Here is a 21,449-nt window from a genome sequence, read left to right on the forward strand (position 1 = left end):
AAGTGGGAATCGGAAACTATCCGACCTGATGGAATTATGGAGTGATCTAGTTAGCATGCACATATTGCACGTTTTTTTTTTCCTTATCCTTCGCAAATGTATAAATTTTAAGACTTAAAACCGCACTTGCTTTATTTTCTAACAAGAAAAATGCAAGTAAGCTCATATGTCGAACGTTTCCCAGAAGACCATTGGGTCTTATCGTTCATGCTTTATACCTTCTACCTTACAACGTTTTTCCATTCGAGTGTATATCTATGTCTAACTCCAAAGGATTTGTGCAACATATGCTTGTTACGCATTGTTTTCTTTCTGCCAAGTTGTTGCTGATTGATTGATTGATTTTACCGCAGTCGTGATCACCAAGCGTCTCCGCTCACCCGAAAAAGATGCTGTTGTTGCACAGGTACACCAGGCATTTTTATTTTTTGTTATATCATTTTTCGAACCTCCTTTTTTTTTTACTTGTTTTTAGCTGTTAGCTCCTTGCTTTTGTGTGATAAGTTATATTCATAATGCCCTTTTGTTTTCTTTTGTGTTTTTGTCATTCTTAGCTGAAGCAGTACACTGAGATTCCACTGACAAAAACCTGCTTTTGTCCTGTCCTTTGTCTTTTGCTTGATGGTGATTACTTCGTCGCCCAGGCTGTAGGTATGACAACATTCTACTCTTCCCACCCCTCCCCCACTTTTCTCCCTTCTTTCCAGTTTTCAGGGAATTGGTCATAACATGTTTGTTCAAAGAGGAGTCACCTTGTGTAGGGTGGGGGGGAGGGGGGGGGGTTATTGAAGACACCACCTGTCTCATGAAAATTACCGACAAAATTTTATTGGCTTAAGAATTTGAGTTAAGACAGAATTGTTTAGCTATCAAGAGTCAAGCATTGCCAGATAAACAGGAAAAGTGTGGTTTGAATCTCATTGTCATTTTTTACTGCTGGATAGAGGGGTGGCTATGCATTAAAGACACCATCTTTTGGGGTTGAGGAAGGGGGGTGCAGGCAGAGACAACCATCTATTCTGGGGTTTGGTGGGGGGTCCTTCTCGAGTATTCAAGTTTTGCCCACTTCCCTAATAAGATAAAACTGGAAGCAGCATAAAATCCAGGACGATGTGCATCACTAGCCACCCCTGTCCTTTAGCCCGTGTGATCTCCTTCTTTCAGTTTCATGAATTAAATAAAATAGTAAAAAGCTGTATCTCCACTGTGCGACAAAGACGCTAAGTAAAAGGTGGGTCGAAATCGATACCAAGTACTCGATATCATCGATATTGAGATTACCTTGAAAAAGATGGATACTAACGAGAAATATCGGCTATTTCGATCCCTTTCGATACTGTTCACGTGACCTCTCACTTGAATATTTGAAGGCTGTTTTGGTGCCGAGAACCAATATTTTTACGTTTGTTTATGAGTTGTTGCATTGAGCTGAAAGGAAGTATCAGAAAATTAAGTTGAAACACTGTTGCTAGGGCTGTGTTTTTGTTTATTGTTTACGGACCATAAGGAGTGTTTTCAGAGTGCAGGTGATATTAACTATCACATAAAGGTCTTGGATGATGACATCACAATATCGGTATCGTTTTCGATATCAAAAATAATACCAAATATCGTACTGGTATCGGATCGATTAGAATCGAAAACCGCTGGTATCGGCCGACCCTTAAAGGACACCATTTTCGGGTATTAGAACTTCAATACACAGAATAGAGAGGTTGCTTTCGTGTTATAACACTAGTGGTTTTACAAATGATTAGCTGGGTATTAGGCGCAGTAACTGGTTTTAACAAGAGATTCTAGCTGACGATGGTTTGTCTTGTGTTTACTCAGAGGCCTATTTGTTGCATTTGCAAAAGAATGGAGAGTTAAGAAAGAAGGTGGGTTGACATTTATACTTGAGTTGTTTTCCCTGACTTCACAGGCGTGTTGTTTTCCTGTTGTTTTCGCCTTGGCATATATCATCAATTTTGTTTGTTGCTCCTAAATGAACGCCTTTTCCCTTTTAGTTGTGCCGTCATTTCCTCTTATCTCTATCTGTATTGTTTTTACAGGCCATTGGGTTGAGCATTGAAGCCCTTGAAGAATCCGAGGAGAAATTACGTGAAGGCGCATGCGTGGCACTCACTGTTCTACAAGTAAGTCTAAGTAACTTCACGTCACTTGAAATCAGTTAACTTGAGTAAGGCGCATCTCGAAGATAAAACGCTGGCACCTCCAGCTTCCTTATTTACGTTTTGATGATCATGTTACGTTATCCGCAGCTTAAGCCTGTCTCTTACTCTCATTGATTGCAATCAAAAGAAAAAATTCCTTAGCAATTTGTGATAACGGGGAGCAGGGATGGCGCAGAGGTAAGAGCGATATTTCAAGAGATAGCAGCAACGGGGTAAGAAAACAAATCATTCTCATACGAATCTTGAATCTTCATCAGGGGGAGCAGGGATGGTGCAGTGGTGAGAGCACTCGTCTCCCTCCAATGTGGCTCGGGTTCGATTCCCGGAGTCGACGTCATATGTGAGTTTGTTGTTGGTTCTCCTCCTTGCTCCGAGGGTTTTTCTCCGGGTACTCCGGTTTTCCTCCCTCCTCAAATTCCAATTCGACCTGGAGACAGCGGATGAAAGAACCACTGGGTGGAAGTCACTGAAATTCCCATATATTTATGTTTTTGTTTTATTTAAGGACGTTGCCTACTAATAACGAAGTATGTCTGCGCGGTTTATGACTATGTGGGAAAAGAAGATCTTAGCCAGAGCTATTGGAATCCCCCCAAAAAATTGGGGGTAACCACGCATTTTTAGAGATAATTAAGCAACAATTATTCTAAAAAGCAGTAAAATACAAAGCAATGTGTGGTGTTTTTTTTCCAAATTGAAACTTTGGTTACCCCCAATTTTCTTTTTGAATACCAAAAGCACTTGCTAAGTTCGGCTTTCTCTGCATAGTTTTAAACCGCGCAAAAATATCCCTGTATTAGTAGGCACCACCCATAGGAAACCTGAATATCTCGAGATACGCAGAACTTGTGCGCAGTAACAAAAGTAGGTAAGGTACTTAATTTGGTAATTTAGAAGCTATGTCTCTTGTGATAATGACGCAATTCGCTAAAATGGCTCCTTCACACTAACTGCGTGGGGGACGTTTTTGTTGTTGTTGGTTTTTTCAGGCAAGAGACTCGGTACCCCTGTTGCTTTACCTGAGTAGATGCGATGTACAGTCTGTAAAGTTTGCAGCTAGAAAAGCACTGTCGTCTTTGGGTAAGTAAGACCAATAGTATCTGTTGTTTTTACAGTTTCACTTGGGAATGTCTCCTTTTTTCGCCCGTACCTTTTCAGTTTTATAAGCGCTAACACAGGACATGCATCAGTCCGACCCACATGTGTACTGTGGGTATAAAAGTTTTGTGCTTGTAGATGAGACCTTAAAGGAGCAATGTGGCCCATTTTTAGTGTCATTTTGAATAGCCATAATTTTTTTTATCAGTAATCGTTAAAATATAGGCCCAAATTTGTTAACAATTGCTGTACTACTGCGAAAAAAAAAACTATGTTAAATATCTTTGGATGCGGTTGTCTGAAAAGACAATGGATTGCAACTTTGAAAGAAACTGTCCAATGTTTTTCTAGTTAATAAATGAAATAATCGTTTGTCCCACGATGCAGGCATTTGAGTTGTAGATCGCGACAATTCGACTGCTTGCTGCTAGTCTTCATTAGACTATGAGATCGACTGATCAAACTTCAGTATTTTTGCCCGATGAAGACTAGTAGTAAGCGGTCGAAACGTCGCGAGCTACGACTTAAGAGACTGCATCGTGAGACAAACGATTATTTTATTTAGTATTATATTCTACCACGAGGACCAATAATCCCTTTCTACCGATGTGTTTCGGGAAAAATGCTGAAAATCGAAAATGGTTTGTTATTTCTTTGTCAAGCCATGTAATATTTCGTTATCGGTGCTCTAAGAGCAATTTCATGTTTGAGCGGAAGTACTTAAGTAAACATTTTTGACCAAAACGCTGCAAAATTCCCATGACAATGTCCCTGTAAACTGACACTAGATTCAAGTGAAAGCTGTCCCCGATTACTGCCATGACGTGCTGTTTGCTGATCCGCTTTTTCGCTTTTTGCAGGCGAGGAAGGCGAAGATGCGTTAAGAAAGTCAACAATGTCTTCAAGTGAAATAGCGGGACTTATGTTTTGAATCACGTCGTCGCTCAGTACTCAGGCAACGCACTTTGCTGAAAGAAATGATGAGCGGCCACTTGGGAACCAGCTGCTAAAGAAGGCTGAGATAGACAGGCAAAAATTTGCAGGGAAAAAACGGTTATATTGACATTGATGTCATTATTTTTACGATATCGATGTTGACATCGGTATTTACTCCTTTCCTTCTCCTTTCCTTTCCTTCTGGACGGAAATGAGAAGATCAGTGAAACACGCGGTACCATTAACAATGCTACCATCCAGATGAAAGCTATCGAGGATTACTTTCTGCGATGCTGTTCACCTTTTATTCTGCCCTCCAATATACGAGTTTCGGAAAATTTGCCAAACTGGCGTTTTGGCAGACGAGGTATATTAGTAATTTAACTAGTTATATGAAGTTCAGTTTATTGTGGAGTGATTGCAGTGTGGAAGAACCTTTGGTGCTTGTAAGGACGAGCGAGGATTTCGATTTCAGGAGCAGATTTGAACTATTAACGTCACTCGAACCTTTTTCTGCTGTGTGACCATCTAGCTTGAACACGAAGCATGTGTTGTTCCTCCGAATGTAAGCAGGTTGTTGCAGTGTTTCTAGTTTTCCCTAACACGTAGTTTTTCCTTGGTTGATCCTGATGCTTTTCTTTCTGGAGTGCGACATCTGGGGAGCTCCGCTGGGTATTTCATTGTATGAGGCTGAAGGGTTGTCTTTTCCCTTACGGCCCTACAACCGCCCCTTTTCCCCAGTACAGTGCAAGATGTGGTCAGTACCGGCACAGTCTTCCCAGAAAGAAAACCGGTTATCTTAGAGAGAATGAATTTGATTTGTACAAGTAGTGTATCGTCTGGACCATCAAACATGGAAAACCAGGCGTAGTTCATATCGATCGGGCTTAGTTATAGCCTGCTAATTTCGTTCAGCCGCCTCCAGCGCCAAGGAGTAGTGAGGGGCGGCTAAATAAACAAGTTAACGAGCCGACTATAAAGAATAGGCCATTTCTGAGTTGCTTTGAACCTCTTTATGAAGGCGAGGCCAAGTGCAAAATAAAATTGGTTTTGTTTGCGTATGAATGAAAACAAATTTTCATAAGAAAAACTTTGCACTTAGCCTCGCTTTCATAACAAGGTTCAAAGTAACTCGGAAATGGCCTATTTAACTGTTGCTAAAGTTATCCAGATTTAATGCAGGAAGTCAGGCTAGGCTGACAAAATTAATGTAATGGGATCTCCAATAACACAGTATATCCAAATGTTATTTGCTTGGACAAGGAAGCTCCAAGCCAAATGCTTTATGAGGCTTGAAAATATATAGTATTTAAATTTATATTGTCTAATATTGTTTTTCATAGAAATTGAAATTTTGTAAATCGTAAAGTTTGGTCGGGGCTGTGTAAGGTTGAGAAAAATTGCAAGCGGCGAAATTAAGGCTAGCAGTAGGAAAAGGTTTCTTAATTCCATTGAAACAGTTTTGTAGAGTGGGATAAAATACTCTGCTTTAAAGTGAATGTGGCTCGACAGTGGCGCGCTGTCGAAATTTACCCATTGACTCACATCAGTAGATATATGCAGTCGCTGACTGGTGTGGTGATTAACTTTGAATTCTGTGAGTAAACTCATGCGGTGTGACTATTCAAACGAAAGTACTTTTTGTCATGATGCAAGGTGACTGTAAATTTTTATTCTGCCTTTGAAATCCCAAACTGTGACCATTCAAATGAAAACTACCGAACGGTACATTCATGTGATGCTTTTTGTTTCTTAGTTTTGTTTTTTTATCCAAGTGATTTTTTTTCTCGTTACAGCATTCGCGTGAGTGAACTTTGTTCCACTGTTGTGCCACACTCGAAGCTTATTTTCTAATCGAGTCCCAGAAGATCAACATTGAAATTCTCTCAAATAATTTTCAGATATATCCTTTATTTCTCCTTAGGAGAATTTTTTCTGGGCAAGAAGTCTTCGTGAGACGGCCAGCGTATTTGAATTTGTTATTCAAAGATGAATAGATGGCATAATACAGTATTAGAGGGGAATGGGTAATTTGCAGAACGTAGAATCCTTGCAAGGGATATAAAAGATAATTGTTGAAGTATGTAGCGCAAAAAATTACCCGTCTGTAGATGAAGTGCCTAACACACAATACCTTTAGTTCTGAATACTATATTCTACATTCTCCAATTTGCGTTATGCAAAGTACCGTTTTCCGATAATTAAGGCACATATTTTGTAACTATCAGACATGATTTAAGAAGAATATTAAACGCCTAATGTTGATAGAGAAACGGCGGTTTTTACTTTGGCTTTAGTTTTTTTCTTCTTATCTTGTCCGGCAGTGCGTAAAACGTAAGGGGAGCGTAAAATGACAGTTGATCTCCGATCATAAACTGCTCTAGCAAATGCGTATGCGTTTGCGTTTAAATGTGTGTATACGAACTGATGCGCAATCGGTACACCAAACAGCAAATAACTTAAGTACAACGGAAACGAAAACAAACGGTACACTGGTGTCATCCAGTTTACAAGAAAAAAAGAGAGATGAGATTGTTAACCCTAAGCCCTAACAGTGATCAGCATCAAATTTCTCCTTGTAATATCAAGTCTTATGCAACCCCTGAGGTCATGAGCATTAAGGATATGATCTTCCGGCCAAAGTGAATTTTCTTTCCAGAACTATTATAAGAAAAGTTTGGGGACAAGATAGGAAAATTTTGGTTTTTCACAAAGGGGTTAAAATTACAACCAAAACATTTGGATGAACTCTACGGGTATATACTTTTGAATTTTGTACTTTCTGATTAGGTTCTTCGCAACGTAAAAAAAAAAGAATAACAACAACAACAACAACAAAAGCTGACATTCGCGCCCACTTTATAAAGACATAATGTTGTGAAACACACTTGGAATAACATTAATAAAGAAGCACAGTAAAACAGGACACAAAAGCAAGTAAACCGTAATACAAAGCAAACAGTTACGTCGCTGAAAAACTAGTACTACAGTGCGAAAATGGGAAACAGAGAGAAGAGAACACGTGGGAACCTGTTTAAAAGAGCCCTAAAATGCCGCTCTTTCTTGATACTGCAAAATCCCCAAAATTAACGACGCTTTCCATTTGTCATCTTCAAGAAATGGTTGGCCAGGTCATTCCGCATAATTTTTAAGAACTGGCTCTGGTGCTAGTTCTTCAAGCTCCAATTCTAGAATGTGCATTTTAAAGAATCTTTAGAGCTAACCTTTCAAAACGTGGCATTCCAGTTTCAAACTGATTGGCCACTGGCTGGCCGTCCGGTTATGACAAATGGAATGCGCCCTAAATGTCATGCAAAAATTACAGTGCTCTAGCAATCCTAATTATTTTCTTCACATTAAGGTGCTTTCCTCATCGGTACCACTTTTCGCATTTTTGTTTTCATCTTTTTCTTTCGTTTCATCGTGAGACAAATTTTCCGCTGTTGGTTGGTTGTAAGTCTCTGGTAAGGTCATGCATACGACCGCAGCGGCCACAGCGAGGCCGGCCATTAACCCAAATGGCAGAAAACGATGAACGGTTAGCTGAAAATTGAGAAGCGGAAAAGAAGTATGAACAGTGAAATGACATACATTGTAGGACACACTTGGCAGTAGTTTTAATTTACAAATGACAACAATGCTCGCGGCAAGAAAACAAGTCAAGATGTTTTGTTTTACGACAGAGAGCAACGTGCTGGAATTTTGGAAGCAAATTTATGCTTGGGCCTGCTTGATCACGCCATTATCTTGTAAGGTGTCTTGTTTAATGCATGCTTTATGATTGTGTCACCATTGCACATTACAAGGCAAATGGAAGGATTCCCGCACCAAGGGCGGTGCAAAGAATCACGCGGGACAAAAATTCAAAAGTAAACAGTTGTTTAAGCTTAAACTCTGTTGGAACAGGACATGGTCAGTCCATAATGTGACAAAATCAGACAATCGCGCAGTCTAATATAGAGTGTTTTCACATGACGTCACGGCGGCCATGTTGGTGTCCCAGAACAAAGAAATGGCGGCCATGTTGGTGTCCCAAACTAAACCTCTGGGAATTGAACTCTATTTTTATGCAAATACTTTCTTTTGTTTCAGTAAACCAATATGGCCGGTAGTCACGTGAATGAAAACGCTCTATTTTGCCCTGTGCAAAAGCAAATATATTACGTAGAAGAAACCTTACGGGCGGAATCCTTCGACACTCAATTAACAACTATTCTAATCGATAAGCGATCAATAGATCCAAAACAGTCTTTACTCACCAAGAGAGGTGCATAAGCCGAGGCAAATGCGCTCACACGCGCAGACGCGGTTGATGTTCCCATACCAACATTCCTAGGCAAAACAGGAAATTGTATAATTAATGGTTCGGTTGGACTTTTCAGAAAGCACAAATTAAACACCACCGGTGATATTAAAAATCAATATTTTACCTTAAGGTTGTTGGGAACATCTCCGCCGAATAAACGTATGCCATAATGAATGAAATCTCAATACTGAACCTAGCCATGCACAGGTACAAGAAGATCTTCCCGGCCATATAACCTAAAAAAAAAAAACAACAACAACGGCACATCCTCCAATTAATAACGACCAAAAACCGTTTCCAGTATATTTTACGGTAAAAATATCTTTCTCCAAATTTGAACGAAAAGCAATCAAAATCAATAAAGGAACTGCACTAATGTACGCTAAAAACAAATGTAAGAGTTACAGTAAGAAAAGTAATTTTTCTTCATTTAAAAAGGGATTTTCTTTTAATTTTTCTGAAAACACTGCCTGTCAAAAATCGGTTGCTACGGTAACTAAACATCAAAGATACTGAACACCAGTCGACCAATCAATCAATCAAATTGCTGCCAGGTAAATTTCTGAAAAAGTCACGAATTTTCATGACGTTGCTATGAAAGCGTTATTAGATTCATTGAAGTCACTAGCGGCAAAATCCGCCCCTCGATCCCCGGGCAATTCATTTTTACCCCACTACAAGATGACGGATGCTATAAATCACAGTTATAAATCACACTCACACCCTTTTCCTAATTTTTTAAGTTAAAAAAAGAGATGGCCCCAAGAAAAGTCGAGTCCAGTGCGTGTGATTCCTAAGCAGAACCTCACCACTTGACTTCCGATGAGTGGCTGCCAGAATTTGCAATTTTTTTGCTAGATATCCTAACCCCAAATCAGTAAAGGCTAACCGCAAGCCACCTTAGCTAAACTAGGCTAACCAGAGTGCTATTTAGCCTAATGACAGTGATATGTAGGCTAACCGGAGTGTTATTTTGTTGGTTTCTAGCCGGTGTCACGGAAAGTATCCGCCATTTTGGAGTGACCGTAAAGAAAAGTTGCCCTCCCCAGGCCCGCCGGACTAGATAGGTTTATATGCGTCCAATCTTGCTCCAGCACGATGGTCCCTTGTCAATTGTTTTATGTTTGAAAGTGTCGCGTAAGATGTAATCGTGACGCGTATTGTACCACAAATGCTAAATTTCTTAGTGTAATATATTACTTATCGTGTTGGCTGAACTGTCACAAGCAATTCTAAACCCGCTTTTGGCTTTACGAAGTTGTCACCTTTGTCGTGTTCAGCCTTGTCTGACAGTAGAAGTGCACCGATCGCACCCAATGCAGCAACAAGAAACGATACCAAGAGGATTTTTCGGCGACTAAACCTGTTGGGATATAAAAGATAGCAGGTAATAGTGTGCAAATGGAAGCGGATAGAGAGATTCTTGGTAGCCTACGAATGTAGCCGAGGCGGCAGTATTCGCAGGGTAGATTTTGCGGAACACGGTACTCTGAGAAGAAAGGTGCGAAAAAAAAAATTCAGCTCAATAGGAAAAAATGGCATTAAATCAATGACGGAAAAAAGGATAAAAATAAATAAAAGTGAGTAAAAGTGACAAGTGTCTACAAGCCGAGGTTGTTAAGGCGAGCTTTGCAGGCCACATCTTTGGGAGCGCGAGAAAACATTTTATACACGACGCCATGCTCTTGAATCTCTTCCTTTGCAAGTCTTGTTTCATGGACCCTGAATTCAAAGTAGTTAGCTTCTTCTTCAAGGTCCTAGCCTGCGAACAAACTCTCTGTAGGTCAGCCGTAGGATAGCGCAGTGGCGAGCAAAGCAAGCCGCAAGAGGACTGGGGAGGGGACTCGGACTCCGTCCCAATCCTCTCGCGCTATCCTTTTGCGGCTGACCTAAAGAGAGCTTGCTCGCAGGCTTCCAAGACCCCTCCTTTAAATCAGGAACATAAAGGTAGTTTATTGAATACTGACAGCTACACCATTTTATAGCCTACCTCAATGTCAAAAAAGCCGTTACAGGATACGACGGCAAAGTCGCAGCACCACTTATCAACACATTCACGTAGATATTTCCACCCAGAAAAGGCGCACTAAAGTTTATGCCCCAGCTGACAAAGGAAGCGCTAAACCTGTTAAGCCGGAACAAGAGGAGAAAATAATGCACAATTGAGTTTCGAAAGTAGTTTCGCGTTTGCTTTACGTTTGCATTACTACGCTCTGTGATTGGTTAACAAAACTCGCGCCACTTTCTCAACCAATCCAAACCAAAACCAATCGTGTTTTGGCCGCACGCGTTTTCCCGCGCTTGGCGCCAGTTACATGTATTTGCTTCAAACTCTGACTGGCTCGTTGTGTTGTTTACATCTGTTGCGATTGGCTAGAGCAATAACTTTAGTTTTGGTTTTACGACACTCAATTGGAAACCGCTCTAATTGAACAAAAAAAAAAATACTGAGTAAATTCTTCACCTAGCGGTTAAGGCGGCGCTGGTCTTGTAATCTGGAGGTCCCTGGTTCAATTTCCGCTTTGCTCATTTGGATTTGTTTCACGATAGCCCCGTTTTCAAAACCAGGGCCACGCTATGTACCAATAGAGCTGCCTTCCACCAGATGTCATGTTCAGTTTGTATATTTATTCACTGATTTATAGTGTACATAATTAGAACTACACAGTGCTTGATACTTCGGTACTTACACAGTTTGTTGTTGTTATTATTATTATTATTATTATTATTATTATTATTAGTATTATTATTATTAGTATTATTATTATCATTATTATTATTATTATTATTATTATTATTATTATTATTATTTATAAAATTAATAACTACATTCTTAAATTCCATAACGTCAGGGATGTGTGATGCTTTTTAACTTGTCTTAAACGACAATCTTTTGCGGACTTACCATAGCAACCAGGAACCAAGAGTCATGTGGGCCATTTTTCGAGTGGAAAACAAGTCACGAAAGTCACCAAGCTTTTCTTGTTTGGGCAGAAGAAGCTCTGCATCAGGCATTTCTTTTCCATTCAGCCTGGCCACTTCACTTAGAATTTTTCTCGCCTCAGACCTTCGACCTTTCTTTAGAAGCCAGCGGGCGGACTCTGGGGTAAAACTGTAGTGTAATAACAGCGTATGATTAGGTTTTTGGCAGCACTCTCTATTATCGTAACTTTCAAGAAGATCTATACAACTTTGTTAATGAAATTTCCAGTTTTTCTAATTCAAAGGTTGCCTTTTGTATTGTGAACTGTACATTTTATGTGTGCTGCACTGTACTTTTAATGTGTCGTTAATTGTATTTTACATAAAAATAATGGTGGATTGTTTTTTTTGTTGTTGTTTTCTTTCCTTGTTTTGTTTTGTTGCTTTTTTATATTATTTTCCCATCATTTGCGTCAGTTAAAAAAGTGAAAAGATTGATTAAGCTACTTGTAGGTTTAACGTACACCGGTAATCCATAATAAGTATTTGAATTAAAGATTATTCAAACAAGGAAGAGGGACTGAACAGACTCTTTACTTGAAGTAATATATCGCCATCTTCTCATTCTTTTAGCGGCGAATCTGTTCTAAACATACGCGTATGGGTGGCTTGAATTAGTCAAAAAAGATTAAAAACACATAACAACATCAACAATATCGGCGCGTTTGACAACAACATTCGTACGCTATAAAAATCCACCCAAATTAGGTTTATAGGGTAGCAAAGGGAATAAATAGACCTACACCTTTCAAAAGCTCTATTTTTACTTGACCCTGATAACCAAAAGCTGCATTATTTTTTTAGGGATGGGAGCATTGTTCTGTTGTTCGTTCTTTTGTCCTCTCGACCAACCGCGGGGGGGAGGGGGGTGGGAGAGGTGGGAAGAGTCACGTGCATGACCCCAATCCGCTCACTAATTTTACCAGTCCACGTGTCATACACATGTCTGCTTTTGTTACTTACAACCAACCAGCCACGAGCAGAAACCCAGGGGCTCCAGTAACCATGGTGAGTGTCCGCCAGTCCCTGATGGCGTATGCAAATCCTGGCAAAACCATGATGAAAATAACATATCCAACCCACACCAGAGTTCCCGCGGTGCTTCGGTGTCGTATGCCGGAAAACTCCGTGGCCAACACGAACATGGGGATACTGTAAGCACCTAGAAAAAAGCGACGAGTATGATTTTTTTAAAATATATTGAGAATTATAATCCATCAAATATTTTCGCTTGCGCGCGATTGGTCTAAACGCCTCACGTGACCGAATATACATTAGCTAAAACTGGGGAGTATCCGATGATATTCCCCAAGTGATCAGTTCCCCAATTTTAAAAACTTCAAGGCGCTTCTTGTTTACAATTAAAATTAATGTCAAGATGGGGGAACGGTTTGCTTTTGTGACAGAAGAAGAGATAAACCTGCTGGTCGATAAAGCAGTATCAGAAAACAACATACGTTCTAAACGTTTTTGACGGTAAATGTTCAAATACTCAAACTCGTTGCTACATGTTGCGAGAAAATATTTGAAGGACGGTAACCACAATAGCCTCAATCTGGCTTCAGTTAACAATATGCTCAGATATTTGTCCTTGGACATTATCTGTTCCGAGAAGCTCACAGTTTTCCTCGAGCTTAGCTCTCGGAAAACTGTTCGCTTCTCGGAACAGATAATGTCCAAGGACAAATATCTGAGCATATTTTCGCGCCAAATGGAGGCTATTGTTTATTTAAGAAATTAGTAGCTCATAGTTTTCTAATCCCAACCACTGAGAGTCCAAAGTTAGGAATTCACCAGCATATCCAAGCGTAAAGATCTGTTACAACACCAACGGTACTTGATGCATCAGTTAACTCCAGCATTGCTCACCCCTGGGCAAATCCCCCAGCAAAAGCATTTTTTGAAAATAATTACTGTCAAATGCTCGACGGTACGATTAGAAACAGAAGTTGATTTTTCTCCGTTGCTGGGCGTACCTATATTCTGATGAAAGCTTATTCACCAGCAAAACTAATGCCCCATTCACATCAAGGCTTAAACACGTTTAAACAAGAAGTTTTGCTATAAAAGAGCAAGCCCCGCCTTCATTTCACACCTTTGCGGGCGTGAGATGTAAATTTAGACGCTGCTCTGTCGTAACAAGTTGTTGACGCAAGCGTCCTCTGAAAAATATGCCTCAAAATTTTATAATATCACCACAACAATATAAGATATCAAGTTCTAATTTGTTTAACAAGGGTTATTCTGAAAACGAAGCCAATTTTATCGGTAAAAGCCGAAGAAAAAGGCACACGCTGTTTGTCAGTTGTTTACACTCTGACGGTTGATTGACAACTGAACGGCCTGGCCAGGCCCCTTTTGTACCGGAACTTCCCGTTTAAGAGCTATTTAGTTGAATACAGTTTAAAATTAAAAAGTACAAACCTTCCCTCAACTGCCGAGAGGAATGCAGCAAATTCGCGGACGGTGACACTCGCTCATTATTTATTTTCATTTTAATTTGTATTTTATACTTCTCATACATTTCACATATTTTATACTTTTCATACATTTTATGTCACATTTATTGGTATATTAGCTGGACGCGGAAAATTTTCTGTTATCCCTGATAATGCCGTTGATCAGCGGAAAGCTTGGGTCTTTAATAACGTTTTAGCCTAACAGTAGCTTTAGGCCTCAATTGAACTTTTATATACTATTCTTCTAAAATGCTGCTGAAGGACAACATACCGAGACAGTTTAAAATTGACTACAGATTTAGCACAAATGAAAGCATAGAATCCTATGTCAAAGCTAATGGTTCAGCTTTCTGTTACGTAACAATTGTCATATTGTTAAAACTGGTTTAATTAAACATGTTTTGTTGGCGTGAATGGGGCTTAGGTCTCGAATAAGTGTTTTCTCTCACTATTGTTACTATTACAGTTCCGTGACTCTGTGGATCTCACGGTTTACTTCTCCTTTATGTCCTCTTCAGGTGCGGTTTTAAAATCACAACTTTATTGTCTTGGCCATGAACCTAGTTTAATTAACTCCCACGAGTCTCTTGTAGCATAGTGGTAGAGCATCCGAACTAGTAATCGGAAGGTCTTAGGTTCGACTCCTGATAGGAGCACTCGAAATTCTTTTTCCGAGTTTGCCTGTGTCATCACTGAATAATACATCATTCTCATTTATTGTCTTTGGTGAAGAACTTATCATAGAAACGAAGGTGAAAAGATGAGAAACGCTACACTTACCAATCATGAAGCCGACGAGTGCACGAAAGAGAGCAAACACCCAGAAAACAGGGGAAAAGGCTGAGACGAAATTAAACAGGCAGCACAAGAATCCACACACGAAGAGAGGGAGCTTGCGGCCAAACTTGTCGGAGATGGTACTCACGCAAATGCTGCCAATAAAAAACCCAGCGAAGATGGCAGATGTGGAGACAAATCCTAGAGAGCCACGGTCACAGACAAGGTCAAACTGAAAAAGGTTTGAATCAAGAATATTGATATAAACCAAGAGAAAAAAAAATAAGGGGACAGAGAGGGAAACTAGGGACGTTAGCTGGGATATGTGAATTTCATTTAATCTATTTTTAGACGCGTCTAAACGGAAGTTGGTTTCCCGAGGCGTCCGCAAACGCTCAGTGTGACGTCACAGGAAGTCATCGGAACGTGCCAACGTCGCATTGTGTAATGGCGGCAGTTGAATACTCTGTATGGCTTTCCTAAGAAGCATTTAGTTTACAGGCGTCTTGGTGCGTTTGAGGATGTCTCGGGAAACAGACTTCCGTTTTCACGACGTCTAAAAATAGCTTACGTTAAATACACATATCTCAAGGGCTGCATTTGCGGTCTCCCTCTCTGTCCCCTTATTTTCTCTTGTATAAAAATTGAAACAGTAAGATACCGAACATTTTTTACCGAGCTTCCCATGCTTTTGGTGTACCGAGAATCTGGCGATAACTACTCCAGTTTTGCCATCAAAACCTGCCTTAACTTTATTTCAACTGCATGCAAACCCTGGTCATAAAAGTCAGTGTTCGGTTTTCTAAAATTAACAATCGAAAAGTTGGGTAAATCTAGTAAGACCTTTGGGTCACGGACATCCTTTAATCATTTATGCGTTAAAACTGGAAAGCGTGGTGCAGAGAAAAGAATAGAATGATATGCAAACCGAAAAGCCTAGATCTATAGTCAATCCTTTTCACTAACCTTTGTTGCCAGGGTAACTTGTGTTACCAGAGCCCATTTAAAACTAGATATTTTATGTAATTTCTGACCTAAATGCATTGTAGTGTAAGATTATGATAGTTATGTAGATTTATAGACATTGAGTTTGTAATGCACAATTGAAAATTTTAATTAGAATAAAAATAATTTCAATAAAATATTATTATTATTATTATTATTATTATTATTATTATTATTATTATTATTATTATTATTATTAAAGACTAAGTTATAGCCTATTTACGTTTTGATGGAATTAAATTGCAAGACGCAAAACGAGAATCCATGACTATAGTTTGATAGGGCAGGTTTTACTATGGAAAAGAGACTGAGCAACGAGAAGCTAGGAAAAGGGACTGTAACATGCATATTAAGATTAAAAGCCAACACTAACTGATGCGGGACATTTGCTGGTGTCATATATAATATCGTCCAGACTCAATGATTAAATCATTCGTTCAGTCGGAGTCTCGTGTTTTTCTGCACACTCAAGAAAACACTAAGTATAGCTTACTTATAGAACATGCTTTCACTGTACCTGAGTTACCACGGAAGTGAAGTCATCTGCAAATACCCAGTCCTCTCTGGGAATGTCACATCTGAATGAATACTTTTTGTCTCCGAGATGAATGGTTTTATTAAAGGGACAAGTGGATACATTTTTACACTTCCATCCCGGTTCCGAAGCAATGAACACCATAAGCATCACAGTAAAGGCCCACCAGAATCCATAAGCGATGTTGAAAAATAAGTTGAGCACGATTTGGTAACGGCCAAAGCTGCCAATCTTCTCCAAGAGCTTGTCAGTGGTCAGTGACTTAGCTACTGAAAGAAAAGCGTTTTTAAAATAGAGAACCTCACCTAATTCAGTTCGGGTGACGGTTTTTAATGTACTACTTACCCTTAGTGAACTTTCTACAGTGAGTATTCCTCCTATATGTTTGTTTAATCACGGGCCCGCACTATTAAAGAAACCTTGCCCAGGCCAAGGCGCCAGTAATTCCATTCAAGACACTTCGCAGAGTCCGTGTGGGAATGAAGCCATAGAATGTTGACAGAATAAATTTAAAATTCGTATGCGTATCTAACTCGTGAATAAAGCTTGAAATTTCTTATTTGTTTTTGCTGCTCAATTAGAATATATTTTGTACAAAATATTCTTTTAACAACTTAGGTTATTTTTTCAAGACACGTTTCGCTTTATTTCTCGAAATACCGATTCCACAACGTTTACTTCCCACTTGCTCACTATGTCCGCCATCATTAATGTGACGTTGACGCGGGGACTGTGTGACAAAAGTGAAAGGAGCATGTGACGTCATAGCGGCTATGTTGGTGTACAGCAACAATAAGATTTTTCTCCTCTGCGAGTTAATTCCATTTTTATGCAAACTATGTGAACAAATTTTCTTTTGTTATGTACACCAACATGGCGGCAATACAAACCACCTATAGTGCGGGTCCCTGTTTAAGTAAATCGTCCCTTTGTTTTTTTATTTATCCCATTAATATTTTTTTGTTTATTTCACCACAAACAAATAGCTTGATTTATTTGTTTTGCCGTACTCTTTTAAAAGAAAACTAGAAAATGGCGAGAAAACCCAAAAGAGACCACGAAATTACAAGATTGAATGCAAGTGAATAGACGAAAATAGGAGAAAAAAAGCACACGAAGGGAAAACTTTAAATGACAACCGGTAAAAAAGGGAAAAAGAAAATAATTAGTTGTAATGGTTTTCTCTCGGCTTGCTCATTCATGATTCATCCAACTCGCGCGGGCTCTAGTACTCAAATCATAACCTTCTCGGTTTTACCACTGCCCCCGAGTGATAAAGGGCGTTCTTTGCTTTTAATTAATAAATTTATGTTTCGATCCAGTTATTGTTATGAAAAACTGGCCATTGCGCCCAAACTTCAACAGCAAAGTAAAAGTGTACGGCCATAAAAATACGCTTTTCTTATACACGCTTTATAATGATGACGTCATTGGGCTAAAAATCGGCAAAGTTCAAAGAAATAACTCTCCCTCTAAATCTCAAATTAAAGTAGGATTTAGTTTATGATTTAGCTGAACGTAGCTTTACCGAACCAATCAAGTTTCAAACCAGACAAGAGGAACGTGTACGCGTGTGGAAGCCACAACTGAACGGGTGACTTTACAGTAGGCTCCTCAAGTTTCCCTAGAGTGCTCCTATATTTTGCTTAGCAAAGAAAACGTGTGTGAAGCTTATACTGCGAACACACGATTTCAAGTAACATGTCATTGAAATCTGTAAGAAAGACTGCAAAAGCAAAATACATTTTATGCATTATGAATTTCCAGGTTCGGAAGGAACTGGGAATTTTCTGAAAAATATTTGCAGCAAAAAAAAAATCTGATAAAGAGGCATGTACTTTTATTTTCCTGCTGCGAAAGCTGAATTAAACTGAAGCCCTACTCTAACAGTCGCCAAATTTTGATTCAAGATCAATGAGTTTCTGCCGCTGATGCCGGCTTTCACAAGGTGAAAAATAAGTGTTGCTCCTTGTCACATCAGGAAAAAATCTATCACCTTCAGGTATTCGGCATTTTTGTATTCCAGCCCATTCTGCAGTTGTGTGCTTAGTGACCTGGCCTTGTATCGGAAGCGAGGCTGGGGGTGACTTGTTTTGCGGAAACAAACCTCACTGCTTTTCATATATAAATGCAAACTAGTTAGCATAAGAACAGCATGATCTACATATGAAAAGGAGTGAGGTTTGTATCAAAACAAGGTCACCCCCAGCCTCACTTCCAGTCCAAAGCCAGGTCCATGGTACACAACTGTAAAATGGGCTTTTTACGTTACAAAATGATTTAGTTTCATCTGTTGCTGGTCTATCTCAATCCTGATTTTTCGCACTTCGAAAATTATTTCTATAACATTATGTGTAGGCAAAGCGTGTAGTTTAGTTGATTGCTTGTAAGTCTTTTGTCCCTCTCGAACAAAGGGGACAAAGCTAAGACAGGAATGGTGTTTAGGTTGGTTGACTTTCAAAATGCGAAGTAGGTTAGCCGGTTTGCCGAATTGTCACTGAGAGGCTAAGTTATACATTTTACTTTGTCACAACAATTTCAGCACAAGCCTTCGTCCGATTGGATAATTAAGTACTTAGCATATTTCTTGCCGTTGACCTTTCCTCAAGTTTACTTAGCATCTAGTGACTGAGTCGTCCATCATCTTGTATTGTTGAGGAAACAATAGCGTGCTAATTACGCCAACAATCGTGCAGTTTGTAGCCACTAATATCACTTTTAAACCTCTCTGTAGACCAGATTTGGTGGAGAAACATTGTTTTATACATATATATTAAGAAAGCCTTGCTTGTCTAATTTTACAGCGGAAACCTGCGAATCGTTACTTTATATGGTCGCACAGAGATTTGAGTCGAATTGTGATTTAGCTTGCTAAATCGCACTTTACCTCTGATATAGAGTGACCACGGCCACCGTTTTTTGGTGATTTACCGGCGAGTGTTTAACGCTAAATATCTCTGCAGGGACGCTTAGTTGTGTGATTTCATGCATGACAGGTGTTTCACGATTAATTGATAACTTATGCATGATTGGTTGTTTTGTTCACGGTTTTAATTTGACAAGCCGGTTGCTTGTCTAATTTTAAAGAGCAATCTATGGGTCGTTACGTTATTCGTTGAACAGAGATAGCAGAGATAGCTAGCTAGATCGCGTTTTATACCTCTACATGTACAGTGACCGCAACCACTGTTTCTCGGTGATAAGTTAACACTAAATATCTCAGGGGCGCTTAGTTTGGGATTTCAGGTGTTTCATGATTTGATAACTTGACAACTTATGCAACCTCGAATTTGAGATTGCTGAATGTAAGCGTGGGGCTGGTAGGATTCAAAGCAGGGATGATATGCTACAATTATACAACAACTGGGTACATGCTGGCGAAGAGTCAAATAAAGGATAATATGGAATGATCTAGAATGGTTTAGAAGTGAACAGCTTGACCCAGTGAAGCATGAATGTCCAATATTTTGAGCATTGCACTTTGACCATGTCATTTGTTGTGGGGTTGTGTTAGTCGCATATTTCCTATCAAAGCATCAAACTTGGATTTTGTAAAATATCAATAAACGAGAACTTCCACACGAAAATACTATACAAGAAATTTCATGACTTTTGTTGATTAAATTAGTAACTGGGGAAACACCTAGCACGCCTCTTCTTCAAGCAATGGTGAAAACACCAGACATGGAGTAGGCCTCAAAAATCACCTTGACATTTCGTAGCGTTTGGCTGATTTCGGCTAAGGTAACTCCATTCATGATGCATTAAATTTAGATTATTAGCTAAAACCACTCAAATTCCAACAATGGCTTTACTTGGCGAGGTCGACTAGCAATAGAGTTATTTCAGTAGAGTTATGACTTAGAGTTAGAGTTAACGACTGCCAAAATCCTGAATTCGAGATTTTGGACGTCTAAAATCATGAATTCAAGATTTTGTACTGCCAAAATCCTGAATTCAAGATTTTGTGCTGCCAAAATGCTGAATTCAAGATTTTGGACTGCCAAAATGCTGAATTCAAGATTTTGGACGGCCAAAATCTTGAATTCAAGATTTTGGACGGCCAAAATCCTGAATTCGAGATTTTGGACGGCCAAAATCCTGAATTCAAGATTTTGTACTGCCAAAATGCTGAATTCAAGATTTTGGACGGCCAAAATCCTGAATTCAAGATTTTGGAAGGGAGGCCAAAATCCTGAATTCGAGATTTTGGAAGGCCAAAATGCGAATTCAAGATTTGGGAAGGCCAAAATATTGAATTCAGGATTTTGGCAGTACCAGGGTTTTGTACGTCGAAAATCTTGAATTCAGGATTTTGGCAGTACAAAATCTTGAATTCAGGATTTTGGCAGTACCAGGGTTTTGTACGTCGAAAATCTTGAATTCAGGATTTTGGCAGTACAAAATCTTGAATTCAGGATTTTGTACGTCCAAAATCTTGAATTCAGGATTTTGGCAGTACAAAATCTTGAATTCAGGATTTAGCAACTCTAACTCCACGCTATAACTCTATGAAGATAACTCTAATAGTAGCCGTCCCCTTACTTGGCCAGTTTAGTCTGAAGTTTTGCGTGATAATACCATGGGGTGTTACTTGAGTCCCTTTTAATTCAAATGATTTAACGTCATGTCTTACGGGCAGTGACGGCAAACTGCAAATGACAGCCTGCTGCTTGCATTCGCATGTGTTAAGCAAAATTTTCTCCATGACCTTTTTGTGATCTCACCCAAAATGCAAATTTCGTGTGGAATCTTGCAAACACGGCCCACAAAAGTGGAATTGAAAGAAAGTGTTTCTGCTTTTCTGCGTTTGCCACACTCCAGTTGGCCATAACCAAAAAAAAAACAATAAACAGTCGCGAGTCCAAGTCTCAACTGCTAAAACGAAACACGAATTTCGATGAAGAAATAATCCCTCCGGCATGGATACAGCTTTGAGTATAACGAATTCAAATCAAAATATTTTGGTCTGACCACACGTAGCAGTTAACTGACCATTCACTTACCGACTTCCTCCGAACTGCTTAGACCTGCCATGGCTAAGACTTGGACCCCAATAACCAGTTCACAAAGTCAGAGTTTTGCTCGGTATAATAATTCGATTCAAGACCGCAGGGATATGATTTGTATGAACAAAATAAGTAAAGGTTCAATGGTTTCCTATAACACGTGCGTGC

The 21,449-nt window shown here is 39.4% G+C and overlaps 2 protein-coding genes across 4 annotated transcripts in view; one reads left to right on the forward strand and one right to left on the reverse strand.

Annotated features, from left to right (window-relative positions):
- The window catches only part of LOC146485145 (rho family-interacting cell polarization regulator 2-like), a 31,599-nt gene extending 25,118 nt beyond the window's left edge, over positions 1 to 6,481 (forward strand). For all 3 annotated transcript variants that reach the window (XM_085104127.1, XM_085104125.1, XM_085104126.1), the window contains exons 26-31: positions 354 to 406; positions 555 to 651; positions 1,831 to 1,877; positions 2,052 to 2,135; positions 3,164 to 3,254; positions 4,133 to 6,481. In XM_085104127.1, the coding sequence (XP_084960253.1) occupies positions 354 to 406; positions 555 to 651; positions 1,831 to 1,877; positions 2,052 to 2,135; positions 3,164 to 3,254; positions 4,133 to 4,203 (443 nt within the window). In that variant the 3' untranslated portion in view covers positions 4,204 to 6,481. The remainder of the gene's footprint in view (positions 1 to 353; positions 407 to 554; positions 652 to 1,830; positions 1,878 to 2,051; positions 2,136 to 3,163; positions 3,255 to 4,132) is intronic.
- A 569-nt stretch (positions 6,482 to 7,050) lies between these two features.
- On the reverse strand, positions 7,051 to 21,426 carry LOC146485147 (organic cation/carnitine transporter 2-like). The gene is made up of 10 exons (XM_085104132.1): positions 21,279 to 21,426; positions 16,255 to 16,541; positions 14,736 to 14,964; positions 12,460 to 12,658; positions 11,420 to 11,626; positions 10,505 to 10,639; positions 9,780 to 9,877; positions 8,639 to 8,750; positions 8,468 to 8,540; positions 7,051 to 7,751 (listed from the first exon to the last, which is right to left on the reverse strand). The coding sequence occupies exons 1-10, from the start codon at positions 21,307 to 21,309 to the stop codon at positions 7,560 to 7,562; spliced, it is 1,563 nt and encodes a 520-aa protein (XP_084960258.1). The 5' UTR covers positions 21,310 to 21,426; the 3' UTR covers positions 7,051 to 7,559.
- Positions 21,427 to 21,449: the final 23 nt, after the last annotated feature.

Source organism: Pavona decussata, unplaced genomic scaffold (assembly GCF_977016875.1).
Source record: "Pavona decussata unplaced genomic scaffold, jaPavDecu1.1 SCAFFOLD_28, whole genome shotgun sequence".
Taxonomy (NCBI): domain Eukaryota; kingdom Metazoa; phylum Cnidaria; class Anthozoa; order Scleractinia; family Agariciidae; genus Pavona; species Pavona decussata.

Excerpts from the sequence above, each read along its gene's own strand:
- LOC146485147 (XM_085104132.1), bottom strand. The coding sequence starts at position 21,309 with ATGGCAGGTCTAAGCAGTTCGGAGGAAGTCG. Across the intron at positions 11,627-12,459 it reads CTGCTCGTGGCTGGTTGGTT|TTTTACCCCAGAGTCCGCCC; the intron begins GTAAGTAACAAA and ends ATTACACTACAG. Across the intron at positions 7,752-8,467 it reads CGGCTTATGCACCTCTCTTG|CTAACCGTTCATCGTTTTCT; the intron begins GTGAGTAAAGAC and ends CTCAATTTTCAG.